This window comes from Pongo pygmaeus, chromosome 13, assembly GCF_028885625.2.
Source record: "Pongo pygmaeus isolate AG05252 chromosome 13, NHGRI_mPonPyg2-v2.0_pri, whole genome shotgun sequence".
NCBI classification, from domain to species: Eukaryota; Metazoa; Chordata; class Mammalia; order Primates; family Hominidae; genus Pongo; species Pongo pygmaeus.
The window spans coordinates 124,663,827-124,683,610 of record NC_072386.2 but is presented as its reverse complement, the minus strand read 5'-3'; the positions used below and the strand labels follow the sequence as shown (position 1 = coordinate 124,683,610).

Below are 19,784 nucleotides of genomic sequence, written 5' to 3'. Positions count from 1 at the left end.
TAGGCTTCTCAGGGTCTGGATTCAGACCTGCCTCTTTGGGGCCCACCCATTCAACCCATTACACTTGCTGTTATGGACTGAATGTTTGTGTCTCCCCAAAATTCCTGTGTTGAAGCCCTACCCCAAAATGTGACGTTATTAGGAGCTGGGGCCTTTTGAGGTAATTGGGTTTAGATGAGGTCATAAAAGCGGACCCTTCATGAATAGGATGGTCCCTTTTTAAGAGTACCAAAAGGGCCTGCTTCTCTCTACTCTTTGCTGTGTAAGGAGAAGCCACTGGAACCTGACCATGCTGGCACTGGGATTCCAGGCTCTGGAACTGCAAGAAGGAAGCCCTTGGGTTTATAAGCTTCCCGGGCTGTGGGATTTTGCTGTAGCATCCTGAGCTGCTGCCTAAGACTCTGGGCAGATAACTACACTTCCTGAAGCTGCTCTCTGCTCATCTGTAAAATGGGGAAAACGCCTCTGCTTTCCTCTGCTTTGGAGATCATGTTCCTGTAGCAGAGCCAAGCAGCCTAAAAGCCTTGTCCCCAGCACAAGGTGAGTGACCCACCCGTGGTCTGGTGTCAGCTGCTGTGGGTATGACTGCCACCTCTGCTTGACAGCTGAGGAAACTGAGGCTCTGAGAGGTGAAGGGCAGGTCCCAGGGCTCCAGGCTGAGAGGGGTTCTGGTCTAGCGCTCCCAGCTCCCACATATGGGCCTCACGAAGCACAGGGACTGCTGCGGAGGAAGTGCCACATTGGGTCCAGCTGGGGTGGCCTGGCGGGTGACAGCCACTCCCCGGTGGGTGGGGCTTTGTAGGCACCTGCAGGAGAGGCTCCAGCAGGAGCTCCAAATGGGGACATGGCAGGCGTGAGGGACTCTTTCAGGGTGAAAGCCCCACAGTGCCTGTCCCACTCCTGCTCTGACCCTGCTGGGTGCCAGCTCTTGTCCTCCAGCCTCCGTAGTTGCCCGTTTGGCAACTGGCTAAGAAGAGTTTTTGACACTTTGCTGTTGCGTGGCTGGCTTGTGGCCTTCCACAGGGGAAGAGGCCGCCTCCCACCTTGCTGCCTCCATAGCCGGGGGCCGTGCCTGCCTTTGGTTTCCGATCATGGAAGGAGGCTCGGTTTCACCCCCCTGCTTGGGAAGCTTTCTGGTGCTGCGGTTGCATTTTACCTTCAATATTTTTAGCCCAGCAGGAAGGGATAATAGTGAGAATCATTCCTTCACACTGGAGAGCGATCATCCAGTGTCTGCAGGCTGTGAAGGGATCCATTTGGCTTTAATTTTAGTGGGTGGTGGGGGAACGGGAAGAATCGCGTCCTCTGCTTGGGTCCGTCTGGAGTTGGATTGTCCAATTGTGCTGGAGATAGGGCGCTCCAGAGAGCGTGCGAATGCCCTCATGTTGACCTCGGAGGCCGCTTTCCGGAAGGGGGAAGAAATGGAGAAAATGAGGTGGCAGAGACAAGAGCCCGTTTCACAGACGGCTTGTGGGCTGTAGCAGAGAGGAGGGGCTGAGGTCCTATGAGAGCAACCCGGAGGGCCGAGGCGCAGGCGTGCATCTGGGCTAATTGCTCAGAGCCAGGCGGCCAGATAGTAGGATTTGAACCCCCCGGCACTCAGAAGCCGGCTCAGGGAAGATGGTTATAAAGAGAAATCCTAGAAAAGTAATTTCCTGCTAGCTTTATAGAAAACCTTTGGTTTGACCCTGACCTTGAAGTCCTGATGATGTGGGCCACTCTTTATACCCCCCCGCCTTGGCTTAAACCCACCGTCAGCAGCAGAGGTGGGTCCTTGGAGGGCTTCGGGGGAGCAGGCGTGGAAAGCTGAGACCTCTCTCAGCTGCTGGCTCTGAACAGGCACAGCGGGGCCGTGGCTAGCACGCGGTAGGTGCTGCCTATTCGGTGTCTGACTGTGGACTGGAATGGGGAGCAGAGTTGAATAGGAGCCTCCCAGCTGCCCACCTGCTCCACTCAGACTTCCAAATGAGGCTTTTCCAGAATTGATTTTTCTTGCTCGGTTTCCCCTCGAGTGCTGCTGAGGAAGGACTTGACCGTCAGAATGGAGGGGGCAATTCTGCAGCTTGGCCTGGCCCTGCCTGCATGTGCCCAGGGCTGCTGGGCAGCCAGAGTGTCTCTCTTTTCTTGAGATCTTGACTTTTCAGCCTTTGAGAACCCACTCCCCATGGCTCAGGGGCTGTGGACAGACAGACCCTGGCAGAGGGTGGGAGCCCCAGCACTGGGGATCCTGGACTTCATGGCTGCTGGTCCTTGCTGGTTCTCAGCGGCTGGGCGCTTGAAGTTTGCAGCAGAGCTTGTTTGGAAATCAGGCTGCACAGGAGCGGACTGTGAGAAAAGCTGAGCGTGAAGCCCCTAAATAGCAGGAGACACCCGGGGCGGGGGCAGGTGTTCTGCCTCTCTGGGACCTCCTGGCCTTGAGCCACAAAGCAACCTTGCCCTATCCCTTTTTTGGGAAGATTCTGGGATTCTGGACCCAGCGCTGCCTGCATGCTGCAGGTTGGAGTTTGGGGTCTGAGCTCTGGTAGCAGACATTTCGAATCCATGCCTCCAGGGCCCTGTTTTGGAGACAGCTGGCTGGGCCCTCTGAGTCTTCTGGCATCTTCTCTGGGAAGCCCGTTTCCCATCTCGCAGCAGCATTGCCTGGAGTGTGGTGAGCAGGTGACCCGCCATTCGAGGGGGCAGCTACAGTGGAGGAGAAAGGCCATTTCTTCCTTTCATGAGCTGGGCTTGGGTTGAAAGAGACTAGGTCAGGAAGCGGGGATAGGGAACAGTACTCAGGCCACAGGAACTGCATAGTCAAAGGCTCAGAGCCCTAGCGGGTGCCAAGTGTCAGCCACGTGTACGCTCCAGCATCCAGGGCCCCCAGCCCACCTTGGATGAACCAAAGCCGGAAAGCTGGGGGTGGGAGTGGCCAGGAGACCTCGTGGAAGGTGACGGAAGGCACCGGAATTGGGTCAGGGCGTCCTGGGGGAAGGAGGGGAAGTGTGCAGAGACAGGGGTCCGGAAGCTTGCTAAGGGCAGGGACTTGCCTCTGTGGGTCTGACTTGGAGGGCTCCCTCTACCAGTGCTGAGGTGGTGTAGTGCGTTGTGAGTCGCGTTTTGGTAGTCATCCTGGGAGGTGCCCTGGGAAGCAGGAGGGCCCAGCGTAAGGGAGGAGCATGTTTCCCCCAAGGAGCGCTGGTGTCAGAGGGATGGAGAGGCACCCACCGACAGAGCCGGTGTGCAGCTAGCTCTGCCTTCACCCGAGCCAACCGGGACCCTCCCTCCTCCCAGGTTGTCCGCAGAGTAGGCTGCCTCTTGCCTATACCGTGGGGCTCCCATGGGGACAGGACCACACCACCTGGATTAGACCTGGGTCCTCCCCTCACTACCCCGATGAGCAGGGTGGTCCCCGAGCCATTTCTGCACCTGTAGACCAGGGATACGTGACAGCTCCTGAACACGTTAGCAGGATGAACCAGAGAGGAATGTCAAGGGCTTAGTGCTGCGCCAGGCACGGACTCAGCGGGCGCTGTTTGTTATTGGAGAAAGTGGATGTGCCACCGGACATTGTTTTAGCACATTGAGTGTTGGTGAGACTCAGAATGCTGGAAACCTTTACAGAATAGTGAAATGAGACATGCTGTTGATGCAGCCCTTTCTGTCATTCCTGTGGACAAAGGTAGCAGCCATGGCTCAAGCTGCCTGCTCTTGGTGGGGGGAGCTCCACTCCTGAGGGCACGCGGGCCGCCTGCCCTGCTGATCTGGCCTGCCCCTCTCTCTGCCAGTTGCCTGCCCCTGAAGACCTTGATGTGCACGAAGAAAACACCACCCCACTCCTCCAGATCACAGCAGGTAGAGCAGCTCCACACCCCAGCTGGGCAAAGGGGGACACACATGTGAGGCCACGCGCAAAGGCAGGTCGGGTTCATTACTCAGCCTGCTGGCCTGACGCCTTGGCCCTAGTGCATGCACAGCTGAGGAAATGGGCCCGAGCGAAGGAAGTGTTCATGTTCAATTGTCCAGACAAAATCGACTCGCGACACTCCTCGGTCAATCCCTGGCTGAGCTGTGCTTTCCCTGCCTGGAGCAGTGAATGAGCTGGAGCGGGCTCGGATGTCTGCCTTGGGAGCCCTGCACTGCAGCGTCTCTTTAAGGGCTCAGTGTGGTCTGGGCATGGTTGCTCATGCCTGTAATTCCAGCACTTTGGGAGGCCGAGGCAGGTGGATCACTTGAGGCCAGGAGTTTGAGACCAGCCTGGCCAACATGGGGAAACCCCCTCTCTACTAAAAATACAAAAATTAGCTCGTCATGGTGGCACAGGCCTGTAGTCCCAGCTGCCCAGGAGGCTGAGGTGGGACAATTGCTTGAACCTGGGAGGCGAAGTTTCCAGTGAGCCGAGATCACGCAACTACACTCCAGCCTCGTTGATGCAGTGAGACTCTGTCTCGCACACACACTCACAAAGGCCTCAGTGCGGGGGCCCTGGTGATGGCCTGGGAAGCCTCTCAGTGTTGATGACTGTCAAGTTAGACCAGTTTTTTTTTTTTTTTGAGACGAGTTTCACTCTTGTTGCCCAGGCTGGAGTGCAATGGCACAATCTTGTCTCACTGCAACCTCCACCTCCCGAGTTCAAGCGATTCTCCTGCCTCAGCCTCCTGAGTAGCTGGGATTACAGGCATGTGCCACCATGCCTGGCTAATTTTGTATTTTTAGTAGAGATGAGGTTTCACCATGTTGGTCAGGATAGTCTCAAACTCCTGACCTCAGGTGATCCACCCGCCTTGGCCTCCCAAAGGGCCAGGATTATAGGCGTGAGCCACTGCGCCCGACGACAGACCAGTTTTAATGCAGATACAGGCCTCCCTGAGTCTCGGTCTCCTCGTCTGTAAAATGGGCGATAAGGGACCACCCCCGCCCCACGCTAGAATCGTTATTGGATCTGACCAGCTAATGGGTCCCTGGTGGGCTGGTGTGTGGAGTTGTGCAGGTGACATTGATGTGTGCAGGAATAAGGGGTCGAGGCCAGACCCTACGTTCCACCTGCTTGCTTGTTTTCGGAAGAGTTGCTTCTGGAAGCGAGGTTGCCACCTAAGCAGCAGTGGCTGTCCTTGGGGGCCCCGGACGCCTTGGAGGGCATCGTGGACTCTCTGCTGCTTGAGGGGAAAGCAGGGCCCTTTGAGAGGTGTCAGCAGTCAGAGGGCACCTAAGAGTGCTTCCTAGACATTCATTCATTTGTTCATTCATTAATTCATTGGTTCATTTGTTCGTCTACCAGATACTGAGCCCCTGTGATGGGCTAGGCATTGTCCAGGGCATTTGGGACCCAGAGGGAGCAAACGGCTTCAGCTCCTGTCTCCGTGAGCACCTGGCCAGCCTGTCACCCAGGGTCACCTGTTTATCTACCTGATGGGCCCCAAATTTGATCCATTCCATCAAGCTGCATCTGTTGAATAGTAACCAAGCTATTTTAAGTGGTTTTTGGAATGAGCATGGCATAAATAAAACAGGAAATTAATTTGTTTTCCCATTTTTTTATTGATCAAAGACATCCTCAGCTGCCAGTCAGAGCTTCTGATCAGCACGTTGCAGCATTGTGGCCCCAGGGAGTCAGCACCACTCCAGCCGGAAGCAGAGCAGCCAGGCGTGCAATCGTTCTCTGCTAAGCGCAGTGTTAGTGACACTTGTTGAAGTATTTCAAGAAAACGCACTATGTCTATCTATGTCTGTGGGTACTTCTGGAGCCTTTGCTGCAGAGCGTGGAGGCTGCACATGGAGATCCCGACTTGCTCAGAAAGACCCAGGGGCTTGAAAAGAGAGTGCCTGTTCTCCTGAGGCCCAGAAGCTGTGGTGCCCTGTTTCTTTCAGGGCTGTGGTGCCCAGGTTCCCTTTTGCAGCAAGGGGCACGTGGGGTGGGGGTCTTCACCTCCCAGTTGCTGGGCTGCTCTGGCCACGAGCAGAGAGCCTGAGGCCGGGCCCCAGAAGTCCCTTGTCGGCCTGTGTCCCTCCCCCAGTCCCTGGCAGCTGCCTTGAGGAGCTCTGCTTTGAACTAAAGGCCAGTGGGGTGGCGGGCTAACAGCTCCAGGGTGGGACCATGGTGATGAAGGGCCCAGGTTCTCGTGCGGTGTGGCTGCTCCTCAGCTGCAGCCAACTGTGCCCCCCCCCAACCCCCATGCCGGCTCTTCCAGTGACCAGTGTCTCAGGGGACTTCTGGACTTCCCCAGTGAGGTGGCCTCAGTACAGTCTCTTTATTTTGAGTGAGAGTCCCAGCATTGTGGGAGTCAGAGGGCAGGGTTCTCCTTGCCCGTTTTACAGATTGAGCAACTGAGGTACAGAGAAGCTGTGTGGCTGTTGAGTAGGAGCAGGCCTGGGTTGTCCCCACCTGGAGCACCTGCTGTGGGGTCTGCACTGGAATGTGGTTGTGTGCAAGAGGCCGGGGGGAGGTAGGACTGTGCAGGACAGGAGTAGGTGGTTCAGGGATGCCAGCCAGAGACCTGGGAGGAGCCCTGCCTGTTGGTGACAATCTACATGGATGGGGAAGGTTGGGCCAGGCAATTTGGAGACCCCAGCTTGGGGCTTTCCCTGCAGGACCCCACCCCCAGCTGAGTGTCACTCCTGGGACTGAGGACACCCGGGCCCCTGACCTTCCTGGTGGGGCAGCCAGAGGGACTTTCCCGGGGGTGGGCCTGCCAGAGGCTGGGGGCATCCTGAGGGGAACCGGGCCTGGGTTCAGATCGCGGGTCACCTGCCTTCTGGTGCCTCCATTTCCACATCTGACGGAGCAAATGTGGATGTGAAAGTGCTAGCGGGCTGTGAAATGGCGCATATGTGCTAGTTAGTTATTGTATGCCGATCAATCACCTCAGCCCCCTCCTCTCTGGCCCCATTCCCAAGCCTTGGTTTCTGTGGGTGGGGCCTGCCCCTCAAGCCCAAAGTCCGGGCTCCTACACTCAGTGCCTCCCCATCTCCTCTGAACAGACTGAGTTTTCGTCAAAGTACTGTTGTCATTTTAAAAAACAAAAAAAAAATGGGATTTCCCTGCCCAGAAACCCATAGACAGGATAGCTTAAAGGCCAGCAGTCTGGCCTTGGGGGTCAAACCATCCCAGATCTGTTGTTAGCTCAGTTACATCCTTGCTAGTGACCTTGGGCAGGCCAGGTGACCTCCTGAAACCTCAGTTCCCTCATCTGTAAATTAGGAATTGCTGCAGTGACTCAAGGGAGCTCTTAGCCCAGTGCCTGGCCTTCTGGAAAACCTGGCGGCCGTGGAGCGCCTATAATCACTGTGAGTCAGCGCACCGAGACGCGTAGCCAGTCTTGGCCGGAAGGGCCTAGAGCTGTGTGCCAGAGCCTCACTGTGCAGATGAGGAGACTTGTCCGAGCTCTTCTGGGAGGAGGGGGTAGCGAGGGTCACCTCCCATAAAGGTCAGCCTGGCCCCACGCTCCTCCTGCATGGCCCAGCTGGGGCCGGGGAGTCAGCCCCTGAGACAGTGTGGCACCTGCCTTGAAGATGCAGGCCTTTTGCCGCCATCCTTGGCGAGACAGGACTTTCTTCCATCTCCTTAGGCGGGGGCCTGCCGCCCTTTCGCATCCCGGCCACTCCATTTGCCCCTGAACCCTGGGCCTACCCGTGAGCTCACTGCCTGGAGCTTGGTTGTCTGTCTGTGCATGGGCCAGTGCACACCTCACAGGCTCTGCAGGTGGTGAGTGAGTTGGCTGTTGGTGCACGTCAGCATCCACCCTGCCTGTGGTCATTGTCAAGCTCTGCCATTACTCCATCCCCATTGCCCAGGAGTCGATGGCCAAGCCACCTGTGTTCAAACTGCAACTCCCCAGCTGAGGCGGGCTGGCTGTGTGACTCAGGCAAGTGGATTTGCCTCCCCCGGCTTAGTTTCCCCTTTTGTACCCCTCTCAGGGCAGGCCAGCTAGATGCCAGCTCTGGAGGGTGAGGCAGGCCTGTCGTGTGTCCCACTCCAGCACTGCGGGTGACCCGTTGCCAGTAAGGGGCAGTGGAAGGGCCCAGATAGGCTGAAGGGTGCCCCACTCTCGGTGGGCTGCCGTGGGTTCTGCAGGGCAGAGAAGCCTGTCCCTGCCATTGTGTCCCCATCACAATAGATTGTTTCAGAGATCCTAAAGAGACGTGACTGTCCTGTGAGCATGTGAGCTTGGCCGGTGAAGCTTGCCATCCAGGATGCCCTCGGGCCTCACCTGTGGCTCAGACCTTGGGTCCTGGCTCTGGGGTCTTGGCTCTCCAGCCCTGCCCTGCCTCTCCTGTCTGTGACGCCCCGCCCTGGTGGCTTGCAGGAGCTGAAGGACAGTGCAGCTGAGCCTGGGGAGGTGGGCGGCTGGGCATGGAGCCTGTGTCACCACACTAATCCGATTTCAGCCTGATTAAATCTGCGGCTGCCGATGAATGGGCCGGAGAGAAAGGGGCTGACGTTTCCAGGGCATACTACACGCTGCCTCTCATTGCAGCGGCAGAGGCTGGACAAGGGATTCTTGGGGCCCAGGGGTGGGAGCCCTCCCTGCAGTCTGCGGCTGTGGAGAGCAGGAGGTGGGGTAGCCCATGCCCCCTCAGAGTGCCCTAGACAAACACAGTGGGGACCCCATAGCCGCCAGCCTGGGGGAGAGGGCACTCAGCCCTGGGACCCTTGTCACAGGGCTTGTTTTCTGGGGACAGACCCTTGCTGTGGCCACTCAGCTGGACTTAAAGTCTAAGATGCTCAGCTGGACCACAGGCCACTCAGCTGGTCCAGGATGCTGGGGGAAGCAGTGGCTGCCTTTGTGGGGGGTCCCGAAGGCCAGGTTGGATCAATGAGAGAGAAGAATGTCGCTTGCTCCTGCAGCCACAGGTGACAGCTGAAGCCAGCCCCCACAGCTTGGGCATGGACAGGGGACTTTTCACCTGGCACTGACCACCATCTGGGCCTCCCTTGCCCACTGTCCCTTGGCCTGTGTCCTCAGTGGGCCCCTGTGGCCAAGATGCACCTGCAGCAACCTCAGCCTTGGGTCCAGTCCCTGCCAACCGTCAGGGTCTCTGTCTAGAACCTGGACCTTGAGGCTCTGATTGGCTCTGGAGCGACCACAGACCTTGCAAACCGGGCCACTGAGGAAAGGGGTGCAGGGATGGCAGGAGGGACCCGGTGCCTGCCCACACACCCGTCTTCTCAGAGGGCCTTTGCCCTGGCCGATGCCGACATGGCTTCATTCTTGGTGCTGCCGCCCTCTGGTCAGGTGCCCATGTCCTTAAGTCTCTGTGCCTCAGTTTACCTTCGTGGAAAATGGGATGAACTGTAGAAAGCACAGGAAACGCTCCCTGAAGGGAGGCCGGGCTGTGTGTGGCCTCCCTCGAGGTGGAGCCTGGCGTGGCCCCCAGGCTTTGTCCCGGTCTCTGTCGTCCCCGTCCATGCAGTCCCTGTCCCTGCCATCTGCATCAGCCTGTGTGGCTCAGTTTTGCAGAGACCACCCTGGGTTGGGCCCAGAGCTGCACCAGGAGGACTTCTTAAAGGTTAGGGTGGCCAGAGTGGCCACGGGTGGGGCCGGGCCAGGCACAGCAGTTGCTGGGCCCACGGGAAAGGGGTGCTCTGGCCCATCCTGCGCCCAAAAGGAAGCCTGGGCCTGGCCGGCTGTGATTATGGTTGGGATCTGTGTAATTAACTCTAAACTTAGGAGGCTGAGGAAGAATGAAAATAAATGCTTAGTGGAAATTACAGACAAGCCATATTCAAAAAATAGTCGCGCCGGGCTGGAAGCTGCAGCGCGCGCAGCAGCGCAGACGAGCGAGAGGGCGCAGCCCCTGTCCCGGCTCAGGCCTGCTCCCAGCTCCAGTGCCTGGGGCTGTCCTAACCAAGCACCATCGACCGTGTCCCAGCTCCAGTGCCTGGGGCTGTCCTAACCAAGCACCATCGACGGTGGTGGCTTCAAGCAGCAGAACCTTATCGTTCCCAGGGCTGCAGGCCAGCAGCCTGAATCAATTGTGTGTGGCAGCAACAGCTCCTTTGTGGGGCCTCGGAGGAGAGCCCGTCCCACGCCCTCTCCCGCTTCTGGCGACAGTGGCCACCCTTGGTGTGGCTGGCCCACAGCTGTGTCACTCCCAGTTGCTAAGGAAAGGGGCCCATCGCCACATGCACTCCTCGTGGGTCTGTGTCTCCATGTCTCTCCTAATTAATCTTTTTATCGTGGTAAAATACACGTAACATAAAACTCAGCGTCTTCTCCGGTCTTCCTCTAGAGCACCGTCCAGTAGCGTCAAGCGCATTCACTTTGTTGGCAAGCGCCATCACCACCATCCACAGAACTCTCTCGTCTTCCCAAGCAAGAGTTCTGTTCCCCACGAAACCACCCCATCGCTCAGCCCTTTGAGGGCGCCCACCATTCCTTTCTCTCCTGTGGATCTGACAGGGGCCTCATGTAAGTGGAATCACGGCCGGGCGTGGTGGCTCACGCCTGTAATCCCAGCACTTTGGGACGCCAAGGCAGGCAGATCACCTGAGGTCGAGAGTTGGAGACCAGCCTGACCAACATGGAGAAACCCTGTCTCTACAAAAAATACAAAAATCAGTTGGGTGTGGTGGTGCACGCCTGTAATCCCAGCTACTCCAGAGGCTTAGGCAGGAGAATCGCTTGAACCCGGGAGGCAGAAGTTGTGGTGAGCCGAGATCGCACCATTACACTCCAGCTTGAGCAACAAGGACGAAATTCCGTCCCCCGCCCCCTAAAAAAAGTGGACTCACACAGGATTTGTCCTTTCGTATCTGTATTCTTCAGAATTAACAGGTTGTGAAAAACAAAGATCATGGAGTGTTTTATATTCACGTTGTCTAAACTAGCAGTTACTAGCCACATGTAGCTTTAAAATTTAACTTAAAATTAGCAATCTAGTTTTTCAGTAGCCACTTTTTTTTTTTTTTTTTTTTGAGACGGAGTCTCGCTCTGTCACCCAGGCTGGAGTGCAGTGGTGCAATCTTGGCTCACTGCAACCTCTGCCTCCTGGGTTCAAACGATTCTCTTGCCGCAGCCTCCCAAGTAGCTGAGACTACAGGTGTGTGCCACCATGCCCGGCTAATTTTTGTATTTTTAGTAGAGACGGGGTTTCACCATGTTGGCCAGGCTGGTCTCAAACTCCTGACCTCCAGTGATCTACCCGCCTCGGCCTCCCAAAGTGCTGGGATTACAGGCGTGAGCTGCTGTGCTCGGCCGGACTAGCCACATTTCGAGTGTTCGGTGGGCACAGGTGTCTAGTGGCTGCCCTATTGGATGGCACATGGATAGAATGTTCCTATCATTCCAGAAAGTTCTGTTGGAGAAGATTGTACCAGATTAATGGAGACTGAAGAGGCATGGTGGCGAAAACTGTGTGTGATCCCAGATTGGAACCTGAGCCAGTTTTTTTTTTTTTTTTCTTTTAGCTATAAGGACATTTTGGTTGTCCTTTGTGTATTAAGGAAATGCAAGTAAGGTCTATAGATAAGAAAACCGTGTGGTGTCCATGTTAATTTCCTGGTTTTGCTATAGGTACTGTGATTATGGAAGAGGATGTCCTTGTTCTTAGGAAATACACACTCAGGTATTTAGGGATAAAGGAGTATCATTACTGCAGTTAATCTCCAGTGTTCAGAAACACACACACACACATACACACACACACACACACGCGCGCGCGGACAGAGAGGGACTCTAGGATAAAACAAATGAGTCTGTTGTCTATGAACAGCAGCCGACCCCTGCTAGGATGGAGGAGTGGCCTGAGGCAGAGGGGGCTGGGGTGGGCACTGCCTGCTGTGAGGCAGGGGAAGGGGCTGGCAGGGGCGTGTGTCCTGGCTGGGGGACCCTCTGCTCCCAGGGCGTTCTCAGTGCTGCTTGGTTTATGCTCTTAGGCTTTGATTCTGACCTGCACTAGGTCTAAGTCTGTCTATTTGTCTAAATTTCCAGTGAGCAGGGACAGGCTCTCTGAACTTCTCTTGGAGCTGGGCAGTTTGTCCGTAGGGGACGGTTATTGATGAGGACAACAATCCTGGGCTTTTCTTGGACCGTGTGTGCCACGCCCTCCCCTTATGAATCCCCATGCTGAGCCGGATTGGGGGGCTGATGGCTCCCACACCCCAGTGCCCACTCTGGTCATCAGGGCACGTGATTAATCCCTTGAGGCAGGTGGCGGTAGGAAACCAGGCCTGGCATAACCACTCACCCTGGTCTCCCTGCTGGAGTCAGCAGACAGGATTCCAACCTGGGGCCTGAGTGACTCCAGAGCCTGCCCCCCGGGCCACCTCACCTGCTGCATTATAAGTTTCCTTACCAGCTGTTTCTCCACGAGGACTGGGCCCCTGTGGCACATCAGGCACGGTGAGGGCCGAGAGCTCACTGGTTGGCAATGGGCAGAGAGGAGATGACCCATGCATTGATTTGGGAATTCTGGCTTTTGTGCTTCCTCCACCCTTCCACTGTAGTTGGCACCTGCCACTCTCTGGGTCCTCCGTGGCTTCTGGGGGTGGCCCCTGGCTGTTGGCTTTGTCACCCATGATTAGGAAGGATGTGTTGGTGTTTGTCAGAAGCCTCGTGTGTGTACGCACGCCTGTGCACGTGCCCACGTGAGCATGCGCCAGCCATTCTCGTTGACTCAAGGCTGGCATATTCTGCCCCAGCTGTGACTGTCGGCCTCGACATGTGCTGGGTGCGCCTGGGAGGGCTGGGTTGGATGGTCATGGAGGGCCCAGGGCGCTGCCTTGCCGCCCTGACCAACCGTTACGGGGAGTGGCGTGTCTTCTGAATGCAAAGGCCTTGGGGGTTTTGCAGCTGTGTGATGAGAAGGCTGGGGGTGGTGGTGGTTACACACTTGGACGTGGAGCTGGGCTGCCTGCTTCCACTTCCATCCAGGCCTGGCTTCTCAACCCCCAGCCTTGGGACGGGGGGTTTCATCATCTCTCTGAGCCCATTTCCTCCTGAGAAAACAGGAATGAGCTTGGATGTGCTGGCGCACGGAAGCCAGAGCTTGCTGCTGTTGCTGTTGTGGTTTTTACAGGCTTACAGTTTTAATAAGTTTTTCCTTGCCCTTTGTTTTTTCCCTTTAGTTCCTGTGTTTGAAGAACATACGCACCTTCCTGAAAGTCTGCCACGATAAATTCGGATTAAGGAACAGCGAGCTGTTTGACCCCTTTGACCTCTTCGATGTGCGAGACTTTGGAAAGGTGAGCAGTCACTTTCTCCAGCCTCAGTCGCCCAGCTGTGGTGTCCGATTTGCTGGCTCAGCGGCAGGTGGGCCAGATCCATGGAGCAGCCTGATTGGCTCCAACACAGAGCCAGTGGATTTCTGCACCCTCGTGTCTGGGAGGTGCAGGCAGGTTGTGTTAGAAACAGGAAGGTGTGGAAGCCAGATTTGTATGTCGGGGCTGGGACAACGGGATGGCCCCTTTCTCCCTCCAGTTAGGGTGAGGCCAGGCGTGGTGAATTCAGGCGGGTGGGGGAAGAGCAGAGCGCAGACAACCTTGGCCCTGCGGTTCTAGCCAGGGGACCCTGAGCATTTACCTCCTGCCCTGAATCTTGATGCTTCCTCTGAGAATGGGCCGAAGTTAGCACCACCTCCTAAGGGGTTGGGGAGATGAGGTGGGGAAAGCATCTACTGTGTGCTCTGTGAATGGATTATCTCAGTTACCCTGGGACAAGCAGAGCTGTCTTTGACTCCGGGAAGGTGTTGGGCAAAGAAGGGGTATTCTCCAGTGGTGACCCTGGGAAGTGTCTCTGTGTTCTCAGGAAGCCTCACATGGCACCAGTCCTGCAGGAGCCCGGCTGGTGCACATGAGGGGACCCTGAGGCTGGCAGGTGCAAAGGCCCCGGGAGGCTGTAGTTCATTGATGGCCTCCTGGTGAGCCTGGGTACAGAGGGACGCAGGGGCCACCTGCCTTCCAGAGCCCAGCAGCTCCACGGTTACTCTTTTGAAATGGATGAGATCAGGGCCTCGATAGCTTCCTGATGGATTCCGGGCTGGACGCCGGAGGTGCTAACGGTGGCCGAGGAGGCCCCAGGCCCCAGGCCCCTGCCTGCTGTTGGGCTGCCTCTAGGAGACACTGCTTCCTGGACCACCGGGAGAATGGATTTCCACCTGCTGATGGGAAATAACAAGATATTTACTGCCTGGATTATTTGAGCATCATTATCAGGGACTTGGTGTCTAAGGAGATGCTCTGTGAATGCGTGATTTGTGAGGCGCAGAGGGAATTTGGGTTTGCAGTGGCGCGTGCTGAGAAGTCAGTTCTGAGAGGAGCGTGTGGAAGTACTGTACGGCCTCAGGTCAGGACCTGGAACAAGGGCGTTCCTGGAGCCACCGGGCCTGGTGCTTCCCTTCCTCGCTCCTGGAATTCTCCAGACATGAGATCTGGGGACCTTTCCATGAGCCCGTCTCTGTGTAATCATCGAATTCTTAGAAGTTTGTGTCTCTTAAATGACTCACTGAGGCCCCCCCTGCAGCAGCGCACGTGCCTGGGAGTTTGATGGCCTGTTGAGGCCTGTGGGTCCTGCTGTCCAGGGGCTTGCCTGCTGGGCTGGAGTCAGGGAGGCTTGAATGGCCTGGGCCTGTTTCTTTCCTGTGAGTGGCTTCTCAGTTCCTACAGATTTGTTTTGAAATGGTTTGGAACTCTCTCCTGCTCCTTCCCTGCAAACAGCAGAGATGAATTTGCCTGCAGGGCCCTGGGTAATGGAGAGGCTGATGGTTCTGGACTTAGTGAAGGTCCTTCAGAACACACACACACACACACACACACACTTTCTTGTACCCACCCCACACATGTTCACACTCACGCTCAGACACACACAGCTCACATACACACACACACACATTCACAGACATGCAGTCTCACACACACATTGACACAGACACCCATGGACACACCACACACAAACGCACATACACACACTTGAACCCATCTTCCATGTTCACACCCACACCCAGACATGCGCAACTTAACACACACACATTCACAGACATACAGTCACCCATACACATTCACACAGATATCCATGGACAGCCCCCCAGCACGGACGTATCACACACATTCACACACACACAAGTCTCACATGTACACACATACTTATACACGCAATTGGTATTTATAATAACTGTAAAGAGAAAAATACAGGAAAACCCTGGCCAAATCTACTTCTTGGCGAACAGTTAAAATGCAGCGTATTCAGTATATAATTTCATTTTGCTTTTAATTTGCTATGGCGGAATGCAGTGATGTAAGACGTACATAAATTTGGATTAAACTCTCATTATTCAACTTGCCAGCTGTGTGGCCGGGCAGTTTGCAAATGGGCAGCCCTTGTCATCGTCCGTGGTTACCAGTGAGGCGGCTGCGGCTCTGAGGGGCTGCAGAAGGGGCTTCTTCTCGTGCTGGCCTCTGGTCTCCCCACGTCTCACCGTGGCGGTCAGTGGTGGTGCTGGCCAAGCTGTGGCATCTCTCGTGGAGAGCTGGGAGTAGATGACGGGTTTGGACCATGAGTCATCGTGTGGGGTGCTGGGAATGGAGATGATGTCACCGTGCAGACCCCTGGGCTGAGCTGAGGAGCCTGGGTAAGGCCCACAGGAGGTGTTTGTGAAGTGCAGGTCGCTGCTGCCACCACCCCCACTGGTCGCTTAAAACAAGTCCAGACTTCCACACACAGATGGCAGCGCCTACTGTTTTTCTCTGCATTATTTTATACATAAAGATGCAATGGCTGGGCCGGGCGTGGTGGCTCATGCCTGTAATCTCAGCACTTTGGAAGGCTGAGGTGGGCGGATCATTTGAAGTTAGGAGTTCGAAACCAGTCTGGGCAACACGGTGAAACCCTGTATCTAATAAAAATACAAAAAGCAGCTGGGTGTGGTGGTGGGCGTATGCATTTCCAGCTACTCGGGAGGCTGAGGCAGGAGAGTTACTTGAGCCCAGGAGGCGAAGGTTGGAGTGAGCAGAGATCACGCCACTGCCCTTTAGCCTGAGTGATAGAGTGAGACTCTGTCTTAAAAAAAAAAAAGACGCCATGGCTGCACCTTTGGGAGACAGAGCAGGTGGCTGAGCACATGGACTTGGAACCCGGCAGGCTGGCTTTGAGTCCCAGCCCTGCCATCTCCAGGGTGCGGCCTCACCCAAGTGACTCAGCTTCTCCAAGTCCCATTTGTAAAATGGCAGTGACACTCCCACCCTCAAAGGTCCCTTGAGCAGGTCAAGCCGTGTGTGCAGGGTCTCAGCGCCGCATGTGCCCCAGGGCCCCACCACTCTGGGGCCTTGCTGCTTCTGGTCTCCGCATCTGAGCCACGCCCTTTGCCTCCTGGAGGCTGCGTGAATGTGGCCTGTGGTGTGTTCGGGGACAGCTGGCTGGGGACCGGGCCCCCTGGGACCATGTGCTGGGTCCTGGCGCCCTGGGAGCAATGGAGCCGGAGCCCGCACTTGCCCTCCAGGGTGGGCCTGGCCTCGGCCCCGCCAGCCCTGTTCTCTGTGGCGGTGCTTTCTTCCTTCCCTGGATGTTTTTCCTACCGTGGTCAAGCTGTGGTCAGCACTTCCAAATGGAGTCTGGCCTGGGGCCAGCGGAGGCTGGGGAGCCGGGACGGTCACCACAGTCTGGAGCCTGACGGTTCTGCTCTGCCAGCACCTCCTGGCTTCTCCGGGACAGGTGCTCTGGAAAAACAAAACACAAGCAAAAGCCCAGCTCCTCCCTGCGGCCTGGTCTGCCCAGGTGCTCAGACTCCTGGGGACCTCTTGCCGGGCCGGGGCGTATTTGTTGCAGTCCCTGCCGTGGACAGGGGGGAGGAAGGGTCAGAGCAGGGAGGGGACTTGCCGAGGCTGCTGGTCTCTGGCCTCCCGGACTCCCAGCTGAAGGGGTGGGTCGCCCCTCCACACCTGTGGGTGTTTCTCGTTGGGTGGAACGAGAGACTTGGAAAAGAAAAAGACACAGAGACAAAGTATAGAGAAAGAAATAAGGGGACCCAGGGGACCAGCGTTCAGATCCCCGTGGCTTCTGAGTTCCCTTAGTATTTATTGATTATTTGTCGGTGTTTCTCAGAGAGGGGGATGTGTCATGCTCACAAGACAATAGTGGGGAGAGGGTCAGCAGACAAACACGTGAACAAAGGTCTTTGCATCATAGACAAGGTAAAGAATCAAGTGCTGTGCTTTAGATATGCATACACATAAACATCTCAATGCTTTGTTAAGCAGTATTGCTGCCCGCATGTCTCACCTCCAGCCCTAAGGCGGTTTTTCCGTATCTCAGTAGATGGAATCGGGTTTTATACCGAGACATTCCATTGCCCAGGGACGGGCAGGAGACAGATGCCTTCCTCTTGTCTCAACTGCAAGAGGCATGCCTTCCTCTTATACTAATCCTCCTCAGCACAGACCCTTTATGGGTGTCGGGCTGGGGGACGGTCAGGTCTTTCCCTTCCCACGAGGCCATATTTCAGACTATCACATGGGGAGAAACCTTGGACAATACCTGGCTTTCCTAGGCAGAGGTCCCTGCGGCTTTCCGCAGTTTTTGTGTCCCTGGGTACTTGAGATTAGGGAGTGGTGATGACTCTTAAGGAGCATGCTGCCTTCAAGCATTTGTTTAACAAAGCACATCTTGCACAACCCTTAATCCATTTAACCCTGAGTTTGACACAGCACATGTTTCAGAGAGCACGGGGCTGGGGGTGAGGTCACAGATTAACAGCATCTCAAGGCAGAAGAATTTTTCTTAGTACAGAACAAAATGGAGTCTCTTATGTCTACTTCTTTCTACACAGACATATTAACAATCTGATCTCTCTTGCTTTTCCCCACACCAGCTTGTTGACCACAAGGAGCCGGTGTGGAGGGCGGGGCTGATATGCCTGGTTCCTTCCTTGGCCATTCCATGCATCGGTCCCTCTGGCCACAGAGATGAAGAGCGAATGCCCCTTTCATTTCTTCAGGGCGTTTACTGAGCCTTTCCTACATGTCCAGATTCATCTTTTGTCGTTCTTGAGCTCAGCCCAGTAGGGACGCCCTGGCCATTCCAAATGAGCTCGGTGGCCTCCAGCAACCTCAGACCGTGAAGATATGGCTGCATGCCCTCCCCCTGTTCCTCCCACCCTTGGCCTGCCCAGGAGGGGGGTGGCAGCTGTTTCTCCCCAGAACACAAAGCTCTGCAGTCAGAACTGACTGCCGTCTGGGGTGGGTGAGGCTGGTCAGGGGTAACCAAGGGGATGTGGGGCTGGGGACTCCAGGGCTACCAGGGGCAGAGCTGACTCTCTTACTCCTTGTCTGATCGGCTCCTACTTACATTCACAGCATTCAGGGCTGAAAGGAGCCTGACGGACTGGCCGGTGCATTAGTCAGGGCCCTCCAGAGACCAGACAGACAGAAGCAGCCGGATAGAGGCAGACAAGAGGGGCTGACTGGGAGCATCGGCTCTTGCGACTGTGGAGGCTGAGGGCCCCCAGCAGGCTTTCTGCGAGCTGGAGACCCAGGAATGGGGGTGACAGGGCTTGGCCCCAGTCCCAAAGCCTTAGAACCGGGGAAGCAATGGTGTGATCTTCAGTCTAAGGCCAAAGGCCTGAGGACCTGTGGGGCAAGTCTTGGAGACCAAAGGCTGGAGAGCCTGGAGTTCTGATATCCAGGGGCAGGAGAACAAGAGTCCCAGCTCCAGGAGAGGGAGAGGGAATCACATTTTCTCTGGCTTTTTGTTCTATCTGAGCTCCCAGCTGCTTGCATGGTGCCGCCCACAGGAAGGGCATCTCCTCACCTGCTCACAGGCCAGTCTCCTCTGGAAACCCCTGCCCAGCCACACCCAGAAACAATGCTTCCCTGGTTCTCCAGGTGTTCCTTCATCCAGTCAAGTTGACACCTAAAATTCACCATCACAGCTGGCTGGTGTCTCTGGCTGGTTTAGGAAATGCCATTTCCCCTATTATTTAAGGAGGTTTGTGGTGTTTCAGGTCTTGTCTAGGCTCTGGGTTTGTTGTCATTCATTTTCTAAACAACTGCCTCCCGGCTTCCCCAAGTCTCTCATGGTGTGGGAGTCATTCCTTGGGAAGACAAAAAGCATTCATTTATTCATTCATTCACTCCTCCATCCATTTATCCATCTGTCCATCCATCTATCCATCATCCATCCATCCATCCACCCACTCACCCACCATCCATCCATCAGTCATTCATCTATCCATCCATCTACCCATCGACCCATCCGTCCATCCATCCTTCCATCCATCTACCCACCCATTCACCCGTCCTTCCACCCATCCATCCATCCACCGTCCATCCATCCATCCACCACCCATCCATCCATCCACCCATCCATCCATCCATCATTCATACATCCATCCATCCACCCATCCTTCCACCCATCCACCATCCATCCATCCATCCATTCACTCATCCATTCATCCATCATTCATCCATCCATCATCCATCCATCCATCCACCCATCCATTCATCCATCCACTCATCCATTCATCCATCCATCCACCATCCATCCATCCACCCACTCACCATCCATCCATCAATCATTCATCTATCCATCCGTCCACCCAGCCACCCATCTGTCCATTCATCCATCCATCCATCCACCCACTCATTCACTTGTCCTTCCATCCATCCATCCATCCATCCACCCACCATCCATCCATCCACTATCCATCCATCCATCCATCCACTCATCCATTCATCCATTCATCCATCAGCCATCCATCCACCATCCATCCATCCATCCATCCATCCACTCATCCATCCATCCATCCACCCATCCATTCATCCATCCATCCACCATTCATCCACCCATTCATTAATTCATTCATCCATCTATCATTCT

The 19,784-nt window shown here is 55.7% G+C and overlaps 1 protein-coding gene across 2 annotated transcripts in view; it reads left to right on the top strand.

The window, feature by feature from the left end:
• Positions 1–19,784, top strand: part of VAV2 (vav guanine nucleotide exchange factor 2) — a 230,501-nt gene that overhangs the window by 39,318 nt on the left and 171,399 nt on the right. For both annotated transcript variants that reach the window (XM_054500142.2, XM_054500139.2), the window contains exon 2: positions 13,046–13,162. In XM_054500142.2, the coding sequence (XP_054356117.1) occupies positions 13,046–13,162 (117 nt within the window). The remainder of the gene's footprint in view (positions 1–13,045; positions 13,163–19,784) is intronic.